The following is a 14,353-nucleotide window of genomic DNA, read 5'->3' on the forward strand; positions in this document are numbered from 1 at the left end:
CGTTTTTTAATTGTTTTGTCTTAATCATTTCTGCTTGTGGTTGATGCTTTTTTTTTTTTTAGGCGACTCTTAAGCTTAATGACCTGTAAGCAGTTCTTTTTTTCTTTAGCATTATAAAACTTGACGATTTAGTATTTTTTTAGTAAAAAAGTAAGAAATCAACAGTAAGGACTAAACCAAAACAAAATGTTCTTTGAGAGCCTTTGATGCAAAGGAGGTAAAACACTTGCCTTAGGTCTCCAGGCACCCTTGACCGTGAAATGCTTTACTACCCAACTGTCTACTAGAACATTCTGTGGGGGCGGAAGTTCTCTATTTGTGGTCACCGTTGTAGTGACCACTAGCCACATGTGCCTCTTGGGCACTGGAAATGCGGTATGACTGAGGAACTAAACTTTTCAATTTTAGCTAATTTAAATAGCCAATGGGTCTACGGGCTGTCACTGAACAGCTCAGGGTCTCTAGCATAACAGGAATAGTGATGTATTCTTAAGATTAGAGGACTAATTCAGTCAGGTGGAACAAAGCCGTGGTTTTGCCTTCTTATTGATAAACAAGCCAGATAAAACAATTTTAATTTCAAATAAGACATCCATACTTAGAAAAAGGCCTCTCTAAAATGTGTTCATTTCTCAGTCTTCTTAGAAATGCTGATTAAATTAAGACGTCTTCCATAGTTGCTGCTCCGTAAAATGTGCTATGTGAATTGGCTAAATCTGCAACTGATGGAAAATGTGTATTTCTAGCTGTACGCTCGATGCGATGTTCATATGAATATGCTTTTCACAGCTCTTCTACTGTTGCTTTCTCTTAGAGGAGAAGGAATGGAATTATAAAGCTAAAGCGTGAATGTGTGATCATGCTCTGGTTTCATTATTGTTTCTCAAGGGAAGTTGAAAGAATGGTCTTTGGTCCTCTATGGCACCTCCGTGCAGCCCTACTCCCCAACGAACGAGTTTCCTAAGGTAGAACGTGTCCGTTATACCCGAGTCGAAGACCCCACCGAGGACTATGGTACGGAGGATTATGCAGGTGAGTTGGCTTCCAACAGAGACATGGGCTAAGGGAAGAAATCTCATGCATCATCCCACCATGCAGAAATAAGCTTCAACCCATATTCTGGTATTTTCTTCCATCTTCTTTTCTATCCCCCAAATATGTGTGTATATTCAGATAGCTGGGGTTTTTTTTTTTTTTTCCTTCAAAGCTAAAAGCACACTGTCTACAGTTTTCATATCTGTTTTCTTCCTCTTGTGGTTATTAAGAGCATATTTCCCTGTTGTCACATATCCTCACAAGAAGTATTTAAAAGACCGCATAATAGCCCAGCCTCTGGTTGCGCTACATTTAATACGTAATCTGGGAGGTGCTGTTTGCTTAGAGTTTTGCACTGTTTGAAATAAGGCTTGGTTTTTATCAGTCTTTGTTTAGAATAGAGTTCCGAGCACTACTGCATCAAAGGGAATAATCAGTTTGAGGACTTGGACACATTTTGTCACGTTCCTTTCCAGACAGGATGTACCAGTCTACGCTGTGACCAGCTGCGCGTTTATTACACTCATTCCTGCCAACAGTGAGCGGAAAGAAAAAAGTAAAGGAGCAGGACATTTTTAAATTTTTATACCTTTGATCGTTAGTAAATCTAAACATTTTTTCCTCTGTAGTTCTAGGAATTCAATACAACTGTGTTTTGCCCATTTTTCTATTCAAAGGGGCAGCAATTTTTTGATCCATTTATGAGAACTCTATGTATGTTATTGTCCCTCACCTAGTCTCATACAGTCGTTACCCCTTATCAGTGGTTTCATCCATGGTCAGGAAGCAGACGATCCCTTCATCTGATCTATCATCGGGGCTATAGGAGCTTAACGCTACATTACCATGCCCACACCACCTCACTTCATCTCATCCTGTAGGTGTTTTATCATCTCCCTTTGTCACAAGAAGGAGGGTAAGTACCACACAAGATATTTTGAGACACTACATTCACATACTTTTATCACAGTATATTGATAGAATTGTTCTGTATTGTTAGTTTCTTACTGTGCCGTATTTATAAATGAAATGTCGTCACAGATATGCATGTGTAGGAGAAAAACAGTATAGGGAGGGTTTGGTACTCTCCATGGTTTCCGGCATCCACTGGGGTCTTGGAATGGTATTCTCCACAGATAAACTGGGGGAGGAACTACTCTATTTGCTGAAAACATCTTCCCAGTTAGTGCTTGCTTCCAAAATGTTGCTCTTGTGTTGTGTTGTTTCGACAGAAGAAGAAAATTGGAGGGTAGGGTTTATAGCTTCAGACCTCACTTGTGCTTTTTCTAAAAAGAAGCTTTAGTCTTTATTGGAGCGTCTGGGTGGCTCAGTCGGTTGAGCGTCTGACTTCAGCTCAGGTCATGATCGTGCGTTCTGTGAGTTCAACCCTCACGTCGGGCTCTGTGCTGACAGCTCAGAGCCTGGAGCCTGTTTCAGATTCTGTGTCTCCCTCTCTCTCTGCTCCCACCCCTCCACTCTCTGTCTCTCTCTCAAAAATAAACATTTCATTGACATTTTTTCTAATGAAATCCACAAAATATTCACACGCATTTTTTTTCTAATCTCTTATTTTAACACTTGGCCATGCATTCATCTGAAATTCATTCTGGCTTAAGATCTATAGTATGAAATAAAAGTGTCTTTATTTGCCATATAGACAAACATTATTGACTGGGTTATCATCCCTTCTTTTACTCGTTTAGGATCCCTTCCTTCATAACTATAGAAGAAATTCTTACACTGGGGTCTCTTCTGGTGTCCCTTTTTCTGATTTTTCAGTCTAGTAATTCTTAATCCAGTTGTATCCACACTAGGATTTATTATCTGTCGAACATCTCCTTGTTTTCATGGCAATTCTTAAATCCACCTATAAAGATCCCACTGGAATTTAATTTGAATTTATATGCGATCTCATAATTGGTTGCTTTTTTGGGGGGGCTGGGGGAAGGAGAAATGTTTTTACAATATACAGTCTTTCCATCCAAATACACCCCATGTCCCAGTTTACTAAAATATTTAATTTTATGTATTACTATTCTTCTTAGTGTTATCCTATGTATTTTGCGGACTTGTTGCTATTATGATGGAAAAGATGCCTTTTTCCTAACTAGGATATGCTAGCATCTAGGAAACCTAGTGGCTATTGCATAGTTATATCTGAACATTCTGCTCAACTCTCTTATTAATTTACATATTTTAGAGTTCATTTCTCTGGGGCAGTTTAGGTATTGTGGCCATATCTGCAATTTTTTTTCCTCCTTCAAGGTAGATCTCTGATTTCTGTCTTGTTGCATTGACGACCATTTATAGGAGCACTCAGTTCTCCTGGGACCGGCTATGATACTTAATGAACAAAGCTTCGCCTAAGAGAGAACTGTTTGTAAATAGCAATTTAATGTGCCTTTAGATGAGAATTGTTTTCTTTCTCTTGAGTTCTTCGAGATACTAAAGATAAAAGTACGTCATGAATTACCTTAACAGAGTATCTTCAGTATGCCTGTGGTTCCTTTTATTCTAAAGAGGTAGTACCCCGGAGTCCATCATAAGTTTGAATAACTCAAACCAGTTGAGCTGACCAGAGCTCGATTGTGTTAGGTTTCGTCCTATTTTGTTTTGAGCTTGTAACATTATTACTCACATTCTAACTAGCAAACCATTTCATCTTCTCTGATAGGAGAAAGGATACCCAGAAATGTAAACTGAGCATAATAATAACCCGTTGCTATATGCCTTATGCTCGGCTTCTAATTCAAATGTTGGTAATGTTAAAATTGTGAACAGTTACGTATCTTCATGGTTTTCCTCCTTACATCTCTAAAATGTCCACATTGGCACTTGGGAGAGAACAAAGACAATTATTTCTTTATTACCCTGCAAACTAAAATGCTAAACTGCATCTGGGACAGTTTAAGATTATAAGAGAAACAGCACAGCATGTGAACTTGCCATACAGAGCCCTTTGGCACGTATCAAGAGTAAGTTTGGGGGTGTTTTTTTAATTGCAGAAATCATCTGGTGAAAATTTAGGGCCACCCAGGGTTCCTTTCCTTCAGAGCTGTGATTTTCACCTTCATGAAGAAGTCAGCCTGCCTAGAGGCACAGATGGCATTATCATAACCAGATCCCTGTAACGTTTCATCAAATTCCAGGGACCGTAGGACCCACAGCTGGCTGAACCTCAAGCCTTATACGACACAACAGAGACACCGTCTCCTCATGTATCATAGCAGATAGCTGAAATGTCCCAAGTTGTACTAGCTGTGGAATTTAATTTAGAGGTCAGTTTTAAGGCTTGGGGGAAACAGAGATAAACAGCACTGTTAAATGACTCTTGTGATTAATCAGAAGTATATTTCAAAAGTCATCTCTAGGATCTCATTTTCTACCCTTCCATAGGAGACCTGGACAAGCCACTCTAGCTCTTGGAAAGGGTGTTTTCTCGCCAGAAAAATGAGAGATTTTTCTCTGTGTCATGCCTCCCGGTTGCTACCATTTTATGTTTCAACTCAGTAACTGTAGAACACGGTCCCATCATGACTAAGGGAGATCAAGGTTCACCAGTAAATCCTTTTGATTAAAATAAATATGGTTCAGACATTTCTGCCATATCCACTTACTCTTTGTACACTGCACGCAGTATGTTTGTTGCTAGTTAGAATCATGTGACTTTTCAGCAGGAAAGAGCTTGAAGATTAGGGGACCAAATGTCCTAAAATACGGAGAACAAGGAAAAAGGGAGTTAGTTCAAGCAAGCAACGGGCCTATATGTAGCCCGTGTCATTAGAAAGCTTTTCATTAATTATAAAAATCTCCATCTTTCTGGGGTTTTTCTCCTGCCTGGGCATTCTCACTCTATACCAAAGAACACGTCGCGAGAGATCAGCAACCGTGATTCTGAGTCTGGAATTCTTTAAGCTCGCTTGCGTTGTTTAAAATTGATGTGTAGTTTTCTTTTGTTGAGCTGCCCACTGGCCTATGGGTAGGACGCAGTTTTAAATCTATTATCTGTGCCTCAAGTACCTGCTTTATAATCCAAGACCAGATACCGATAAGCTTGCACCAGATGCCATGATGACGTTTCGTGCTGGCTACGGTATCTCAGAGGTATTCAGTGGTCTTAATGACCTTGGGCAAGCCGGACGATCTCGTCCAGGCATTGAATATAATAAACTTGCTTTCTTGGCTGTCAACAGCGGAGCTTCTCATTTTTCTATAAATCCGACGTTTTTATCATTATGCATATTTCATTGCAAACAGTTCTTTTCCACTTGCTCCAGTGGCATGGCTCATTGGAATTCTGAGATTTTTGTTATCTCCCACAAGGCAGCCATATGTGTTTTAAAGACCAGGCCGTGACTGGATTTGCATTCTCGACACTTAGGTCATTGAGTTCCCCCCCTCCCCCTGCCAAAAGCCAAGAGTTCATCTCTGGGCCGACAGCCGTCATCCACATTATTCCTCCGTCTTAAAGAAACTCTTACGGAAGGAGGAAGACACACAAGTCTCATTTTATACCGCATGCAAACGGACCTGCTTTCAAACCACTGTTTCCAAGTGTTGTTTTCGATTTTTGTGCAAAGGTCCCTGCGACCCTGAGTGCAGCGAGGTTGGCTGTGACGGCCCCGGCCCGGACCACTGCAGTGACTGCTTGCATTACTACTACAAGCTGAAAAACAACACCAGGTAAGAACAGAGGCCGCGGCGGTCTCCCCCACAGCATGCCCTGGGCGTTCCCATGGGGGGGGGGGGGGGGGCGCCTGAACAGGACCTGTGATGTTCGGCCACCGGGGCCTGAACACCGGCCCCACCTCCTGGTGTAAATTCAAGATGCGGAAACGGATACTGCATCACAGAACATAAAGTGCACCTGTATGCTGTCCAGCTGCAGGTGCTTTTTCTCATATTTGGAAAGGGTGGCGGGGGGGGGGGGGGGGGGGGGAAGGACTAGCTCTACACAGGACTGGCCTTCCGCTTTAGACCTTTCCATTCCCTGGATGTCTGACGCCACAGCTAAATGCGAAAATGCTGGCATACAACCAAACAGGTGCTTTCCCGGGGTCCCCACTGTGCAAGCCCTTGGCTTCTGCCTCAGGCTGTGCAGATGACGGTGCCGGCCCAGCAGAAGCCACGCCCTCCAGGCACCTCTCAGCCCCGCCCCCTTCTCCCTCCTCCTTCAGGGAAAACCGGGACTTGCATTTCAGCTATGCTGACACACCCGGACGCTTTCCAGTTCCTGTTTACATCCTTGCTGGAATTTAAATTCCTTAAAGGAAAGGCCCTTGGCCACCTCAGCACCTCTCATTATCGCCTAGACCAGCAAAATGCCTGACATTGGATTTGGAACTCCGTAAATATTTGTTGAAGGAGTAAAGCGCTGTCCTTCGACGCTGGGCAAACGAAGAAGTTATTTTTTAAAGTTTATCATAACCAAGTTTAAATATATTTACGTTATCTTTTTTTAAGTTGAAATTCATAATTTTCATTTGTATTCATTTAAGATAAAAAGTACAGATGGGCAGAAAAGAAGAAAACCCCTGTTAACATTTTCTCAACTATTCTTCCTGAGTTGGCTCGGTTGGTTACGCGTTATTTACGTTAATTTAGACGATAGCATACAACCGCTCCCTCTAGCACACGGGATCCATATGACACACAAAAACCGCACAAAACCACAAGTAACCCCTTATTAGCAGCCTCTTTGTAAAAAATCAGGGTTGCCACCTAGCTTCCCTTCAACCCAAGGCTACTACCTTCCTCTGGAGACTCCATTTCTAACCATCATCCCTTTGAAAGAGCTAGACCCGAACTGGAAGACATACCCTACTTGACGGACTTGGTATTATGTGATTGCCTTGCTACTTCGGCACCCTACACGGGAAAAAGCTTCAACCCACAGAATTTGGCTCTTTGGGCATGGTGTTACCCTAATGGTTTCAAAAGGATTTAAAGACTGAGGACGGCTGTTGGCCGAGCACTTCTAAGAGTGCCAGGACTGAGTCTCTGATGATGGTCTCCTTCTTTTTATCATTCCACGATGCAGGATCTGTGTCTCCAGCTGCCCCCCTGGCCACTACCATGCTGACAAGAAGCGATGCAGGAAGTGTGCCCCCAACTGTGAGTCCTGCTTTGGGAGCCATGGTGACCAGTGTCTGTCCTGTAAATATGGATACTTCCTCAACGAAGAAATCAACAGCTGTGTTACCCACTGCCCCGATGGCTCATACCAGGACACCAGTGAGTAGATTGCAAATATTTGGGTTTCAGGGAGGAAATACAAGGTTTTCACTTGAGTGACATTAGGCGCGAAATCAAGGTTATATCAAACAGGATCTAACCAATTTTTTACGAGAACGTGTTAGAAGTGTAAAAGATGAATTTGTAACCATTTTTGTGCAAGCTGATTTATGTAAAAATGCTTGTAAGTGTCAGGGAGTCCTCAAGCCCTTCCCCAGATTCAGTGATTGGCCAGGAGGACCCATAAGACTTAGCGTATTTGTACTCATGAGCTCATCATTACAACTTATTACAGCAAAAAGGCATGAAGTCATGTCAGGAAGAGGTGCAGAGGACACAGTCAGCAGAAAATGGCAAACGTGTCCAAGAGTTTTCTCCCAGGGAAGTCACCCAGGAGGCATTCAAATCCCCCGGCAACAATTTATTACAACCTGTGTGCAATGTAGGCTACCTGGGAACCTCCTTAGAGTCTCAGTGCCCAGGCTTGTGGTCATGAAGACACCCTCTCCCTGACACATAACAAAACGCCAGACTCCTAGAAGGGAAGCAGATGTTCAGCATAAACCAGATTGTTTGTACAGGTTAAGCACCATGCACCACTCTTCTCAGGGAGGGTGCTAGAAACCCTCCTGAGATCCAAGGTCCCAGTTGGCCACGGGCCAACTTCAGCAGGCTTTCCAAGGATAGCAGCCACACCTGCTCTTTTCTCCACACTAACCAAAGGAACCAGGGCCCTGCAATACCAATGTGTGCTTTTCAGAAAGCTTAGAAAACATGACTTCCACGTGAATGTGGAATAGACACATCGAGGAAACCTACAGTGACGAATGTTGTCGAAGACTATCAGGTATTGTCTCCAGTCCAACACAATCAGGTATTGTCCCTAGTCCACTAGTAAAGGCAAAATGAAATCTGTTTGCTGAGTTATAGGCAAAACTGATTGAGTCCCAAAGAGATCTGAGAAGAGAGAGTAGTAGGGTCCCAAACTCACCGTGTCTCTCAGCTACCCTGAAGTATAAGCTACGTTTGTACGACCGGCTCTGAAAATGACCGGAAGCCTGGCAGAACAGACCTTCCACAGTTAATTGTAGACAGAAGGCCACCTCGAAAGGGGAGGAAGAATGGAGATGTGGGCAAAAACCAAACCCCTGGTGCCACTAACCCTACAAACAGGAGCGACGTCACAAGCATGGAGGAGCAAGAGGACCTGACCCCACACTAGGCACCCCCAGCATTGGGAAGATGAGTCCCCGTGGCCTCTGGCTCTGAAAACCAGCACATCTTAACTTCCATGGGACTTGGTTCCAGGAGCGTCTGAGGGCAATAGGAAACTGAGTCCCCATCCTTAAAGCTCCAGCATACTAAATGACTCAGCCAAGACAGCACAGAAGCAGCAGTTTGGAAAGTGCCTGGGGTATACATGACGGAGATGTATTGACTAATCTATCCTGAAGGGGCAGGACGTAGAGAATATTGCTCTAGAAACGAAAGTGCTGGTGGGTGCCATTTCTCTCCCCCCCCCGCCCAGCCCTAGATAACTGGATGTTTGTGAGAGGTAGCATTAACTCTCTCCATCTACTTTGCTATAGCACTGGCTGCCCTTCCCCATCCAACCCAACTCAGCCGTCCTCCCTTCAGAGTGGCTCCTGCCTCACCAGACCCGCTTGGAGGGTGCCCCTCCAAAATGACTCATGCCCTGGAGAGGGGGGAGATCAACCCACGTAATGGCACACTTTCATTTCCTGTCGTGGAGCCCCAGAGCTTTCGGTGTACCTGTACCTGTGGCCGAGGGAATAATTTCAGACAGGTAGGCTCACTGCTGGCCCAACTCACCAAGCCTGCGGCTGCTATAGGTAGGCCTCTGGAGAGCACGTGGGGCAAATGCTACCCCGGGCACTCATAGCAGGCAAAGCGGATCACTGCAGCTGGCTAGGCTGAAGGCAGTTGCGACTCAGCCACAACAGGGGTGCATACAGCCCACACCAAGGACACCCTTGTTCTGGTGACCAGGAGGAATTACACTGTAGGGCACCACAGGACCACTTCTACACAGGCCACTACTTTCAGGACCAGGAGACATAGCTGACTGTCCTCCTACATTAAAAACACACACAGAGAGTTAGAAAAAAATGAGACAGAGGAATATGTCCCACGTGGAAAAAAAAAGATAAATCACAGTAAAAGAGCTAAATGAAATGGAAGTAAGCAATATGCCTGATAAAGAATTCAAAGTAATGATCACTGAGATACTTGAGAAAAGAGCAGAGGATCTTAAAAAGAAAGAACCAGCCAGAGCTAAAGAATAACTGAAATAAAAACACACTAAATGGAATCAACAATAGATTAGAAGGTGCAGAAGAACAGATCAGTGACATGGAAGACAGGGTAATAGAAAACAACCAAGCTGTCTTCAGCAAGTGGTGCTGGGAAAACTGGACAGCGACATGCAGAAGAACAAACGTGGGCCACTTTCTTACACCAGACCCAAAAATAAACTCAAAATGGATGAAAGACCTAAGTGTAAGACAGGAAGCCATCAACATCCTCGAGAAGAAAGCAGGCAAAAACCTCCTTGACCTTGGCCTCAGCAACTTCTTACTCAACACATCTCTGGAGGCAAGGGAAACAAAAGCAAAAATGAACTATTGGGCCCTCACTAAAATAAAAACCTTCTGCACAGCGAAGGAAACAATCAGCAAAACTAAAAGGCAACCGACAGACTAGGAGAAGATATCTGCAAACGACATATCAGATAAAGGGTTAGTATCCAAAATTTATAAAGAACTTCTCCAACTCAACACCAAAGAACAAAAAATTCAGTGAAGAAATGGGCAAAAGACATGAATAGACACTTCTCCAAAGAAGACATCCAGATGGCCAACCGACACATGAAAAAATGCTCAACATCACTCATCATCAGGGAAATACATCAAAACCACAACGAGATACCACCTCACACCTGTCAGAATGGCTAACATTAACAACTCAGGTGACAACAGATGTTGGCGAGGATGTGGAGAATGCAAGCTGGGGCAGCCACTCTGGAAAACAGTATGGAGGTTCCTCACAAAGTTGAAAATAGGACTAGCCTACAACTCAGCAATTGCACTACTAGGTGTTTATCCAAGGGATACAGGTGTGCTGTTTCGAAGGGGCATATGCACCCCAGTGTTTATAGCAGCCCTATCAACAATAGCCAACGTATGGAAAGAGCCCAAATGTCCATCGATGGATGAATGGATAAAGAAGATGTGGTATCTATATACAATGGAGTCTTACTCAGCAATCAAAAAGAATGAAATCTTGCCATTTGCAACTACATGGATGGAACTAGAGGGTACTATGCTAAGCGAAATTAGAGAAGGGCAAATATCATATGACTTCACTCATATGAGGACTTTAAGACACAGCACAGATGAACATAAGGGAAGCAAAAATAATATCAAAACAGAGGGGCACAAAACATAAGAGACTCTTAAATCTGGAGAACAGAGGATTACTAGAGGGCCTGTGGGAGGGGGGATGGGCTAAACGGGTAAGGGGCATTAAGGAATCTACTCCTGAAATCATTATTGCACTATATGCTAACTAATTTGGATAGAAATTTAAAAATAAATTAATACAAATATATATATATATATATATATATATATATATATATATATATATATATTTTTTTTTTTTTTTTTTTTTAAATAATTTCCAACCTAGCAATACAACTAGAATTGGGGGGAGGGAGAGGTAATTTTTGCAACTTTACCAAACAAAAGTCTGTAAATTAACATGTAACTTCACAGCATTTGGGCCCTAAGCCATCATCATTAGGAAACAAAGATCTATTACCTGGAGAATTAAGTGATCCTTGGGCACACCTACCTTTTAATGTTCTGGTATGGCCCGGAGTTCTTAGTAATTTGTCCTAATAATTGTGTCACACCAGGATCCCTGACGACACTGACATTTTCTGTTTCCACACAACCTAAGAACGAAGAACACCCAAGTTTAAATGAGCAGGAGTTGTCTTTACAAAATCAGGCAAGAATTTGGAGGTGGATACTGTTGCTTCTTAAGAAGTCAGGGTCGGGGTGCCTGGGTGGCGCAGTCGGTTAAGCGTCCGACTTCAGCCAGGTCACGATCTCGCGGTCCGTGAGTTCGAGCCCCGCGTCAGGCTCTGGGCTGATGGCTCAGAGCCTGGAGCCTGTTTCCGATTCTGTGTCTCCCTCTCTCTCTGCCCCAAAAATAAATAAACGTTGAAAAAAAAAAAAAGAAGTCAGGGTCCCTTGATTCAAAGGCAGGCCTTTTTCCATAAGGCAGATGGGGTCTCTAACTTACCCTACAGAACAGTGGGTAGGGATTTCCTTGTAGTTTTTATCCCCCCGAGATTTGGAACATGAGCTTGTAACCTGATAGAGAAGGGAAAAATAAGAGAATAAGAGTGAGGAGGGGGGCTGAGGGATCCACAGACATAAACAGTATTTCTTGAAGAAAAAATTCAAAATTCTATCAAGACGACAGAGTCTTAGGAAAGAAATTTGGTTCCAGGTGATCTATTATAGGATCAAGATAATTGAGTGTCCATTGCTTTCCCAGAGCCTGGGAGGTATATAATTAAGGAAGGCCGTTCAAACAATTTGCTGATATGAGTGGTCTCTGTATCTCCCTCCTTTTTGTAATTGGCTTTTGCTATATTTTCCTCCTGTAATGAGTCTGTTTACATAAAACAGTGATCAGGTATGATCATGACTAGTAATAATTATTGCCAACACATTTACAGCGCTTTCAAGTTCATATAGTTCCCTTGAGGAATTTCATTAAACCCCTCAAGACAAGCTGAGAGGTCAGCATTGTTGTAATGTTTCTTCAACAAATGGAAGAAGAGAGATCCTGAGCTTGCCCGCTGGAAATGCTAAAACCAGAATTCACATCTAGGTTGACATCGTGATGGAGAGACTCTATGAAGACTACCAGAAGATTGTATTTCATGGCAGGGGGTTCAGAGTTGAGAAAGAGGGGTTGGACCTCCAGGAGGTCCTTCTGGGAATCCACTGAAGCGGTGTTTCTCTGTGGAACCTGGAACAAACACCAACATCTAAAGAGGAGACGGAGGAAAAGAATCTTACGAACAAAGCTTCCTTCAATCCTACATCTATCTGTGGTTAATCCACTTGCATCTCAGAGAAAGTATCAAGTCCCCAGAAAACTTTTGCTTCAAGTTAACGGCCTTAACATAGTGGAACAAATCACCATTTCACTAGAGAATGAACATGCATTCGCCACTTTTTCCAATGGGAATCTGTCTTTGGTATTAAATAGGAAAGCCAAATATATTTCTATTCTCCAGAATATAGATACATCTGAACTATAATAGCATATCATATATTTTGATATTTTCACAGCCACCATAAAGTACAAGACACTCCTCTAGACAGCACAAGAAATAAATCATCAACCCTACAATTTTAAATGTAGATTCCCTTTTCTTACATTTTTATCAGAGTAGTCCTAAAAGTTGGGAGCATGGCAGGGGTGGGTTGAGGGGGTGGTCTACCTTTCCATTCCACGGCCACAAACACTGCTTCTCCACCCTTCTATACTGGTGTTGCCCAATGTCTTTGTCAGTATGATCTTCATTGCCCGAAGTCAGGAAACCCTGCTTGGGAAAGAGAGAAAGAGGAAGGGGGAAATGCCAATATACTATTCAATGAAGAATGAAAAGGGCTGTAGCTCTCTTGTCTGCAAAATGGTAGAGATGTGTAGTATTTTCCAGCGCTGCGGTTCCTACCTCTGTTCACTTGGCTGAGAAGTGATAGCAAATGCTGAGGGTAGGGCTTTTCCTGAAATTTTCTGCTCAAGGCCACGTATGTATATTATTGTGCACATTAGCAAACTTTAGAACATCTCTGCCTTTTCTGGAATCCATGTGACCAACTGGTTTATAACCTTGTTACTTTTGTGTGTCTGTGTGTGTCTTTTTGTTCACAGAGAAAAGTCTTTGCCGGAAATGCAGTGAGAATTGCAAGACATGTACAGAATTTCACAATTGCACAGAATGCAGGGATGGGTTAAGGTGAGAGAGCGAAGGATCTCGGCAAGTCCCACAGCCCAAGGAGCTTCTCAGTATAAATAAAATATGCAAATAAATAATCCTCTTGCCATCACCCTCTTGACTCCCATTCAAACACTTGATTGCTATTTGCATTATCTTTACCATTATATGTGAAAAATTGGATGCCATCTTGGCTGAGGAAGGTTTATACACCAACTAAAATCCTCTTCAGAAAAGATGGCTCAGATAGAACTAAATAAAAATGGCTATTTGAGAGGCTCTCTTCGTGCTTCTTGACCGGCAGCGTGCCCGTCAAGGATTACTGTGTGGGTAATACCAATGAATTATATTTAATCCTCCTGATTCATTCCTTTGATGGTCGGAAACTATTCCCTTATCTTTATTATTTCTCTCCGTATAGCCAATCATTCTCTTATCTTAAGTACCTCAGGCTTGGTTCCATTATGCTCTGGTATGCACATAGATTTAACACCTGGAGAGGTTTTTCTTGACTGGATGACCTCGCTCATTGCCAAAGCCAGATAGCGATAGGTTCTGCAAGAGAACAAGCACACAGCAAAAATGAACTAGGTGGCCTCTTGATGTCCACAGAGAAGGTCAGACCATCCTCTGCTGGGTGAGGAGTTGGACTCTGAGCGTATAGGGCGCTAGAAACCTGCCACACCGGATCTCTCTTAAGTGTTGAGAATTCCTGTCTCCACCTTTGATTGGCGAGGTGAACTGGGCAGGCCCCAGACAGGTGATTCTTTACACTAATTAATATCAGAACATCGTTTTTGTTTAGATTGTCAGTGCCCCCCTTTTTTTTTTTTCATACACGCATTCGGTACTGATTTGATTTCCTTTCACCTCCAGCCTTTCAGTCTTGGGGCGCCTGGGTGGCTCAGTCGGCTAAGTGGCCAACTTCAGCTCAGGTCATGATCTCACAGCTTGTGGGTTCGAGCCCCGCGTCAGGCTTTGTGCTGACAGCTGGTAGCTCAGAGCCTGGAGCCTGCTTCAGATTCTGTGTCTCCCTCT

General features: G+C 43.1%; 1 protein-coding gene and 1 long non-coding RNA gene across 5 annotated transcripts in view; one reads left to right on the forward strand and one right to left on the reverse strand.

Moving 5' to 3' along the window:
* PCSK5 (proprotein convertase subtilisin/kexin type 5) overlaps nucleotides 1–14,353 on the forward strand; it is a 472,761-nt gene that overhangs the window by 299,909 nt on the left and 158,499 nt on the right. For all 4 annotated transcript variants that reach the window (XM_086685036.1, XM_086685033.1, XM_086685035.1 and 1 more), the window contains 4 exons: nucleotides 889–1,032; nucleotides 5,616–5,718; nucleotides 7,076–7,269; nucleotides 13,252–13,336. In XM_086685036.1, the coding sequence (XP_086541162.1) occupies nucleotides 889–1,032; nucleotides 5,616–5,718; nucleotides 7,076–7,269; nucleotides 13,252–13,336 (526 nt within the window). The remainder of the gene's footprint in view (nucleotides 1–888; nucleotides 1,033–5,615; nucleotides 5,719–7,075; nucleotides 7,270–13,251; nucleotides 13,337–14,353) is intronic.
* On the reverse strand, nucleotides 4,309–13,952 carry LOC147574736 (uncharacterized). Its single transcript, XR_015243474.1, has 4 exons — nucleotides 13,762–13,952; nucleotides 12,818–12,919; nucleotides 11,146–11,248; nucleotides 4,309–4,744 (listed from the first exon to the last, which is right to left on the reverse strand). It is a non-coding gene; the product is annotated as an uncharacterized LOC147574736 (long non-coding RNA).

Source organism: Puma concolor, chromosome D4, assembly GCF_028749965.1.
Source record: "Puma concolor isolate L17-30 chromosome D4, mPumCon1.1.hap2, whole genome shotgun sequence".
NCBI lineage: Eukaryota > Metazoa > Chordata > Mammalia > Carnivora > Felidae > Puma > Puma concolor.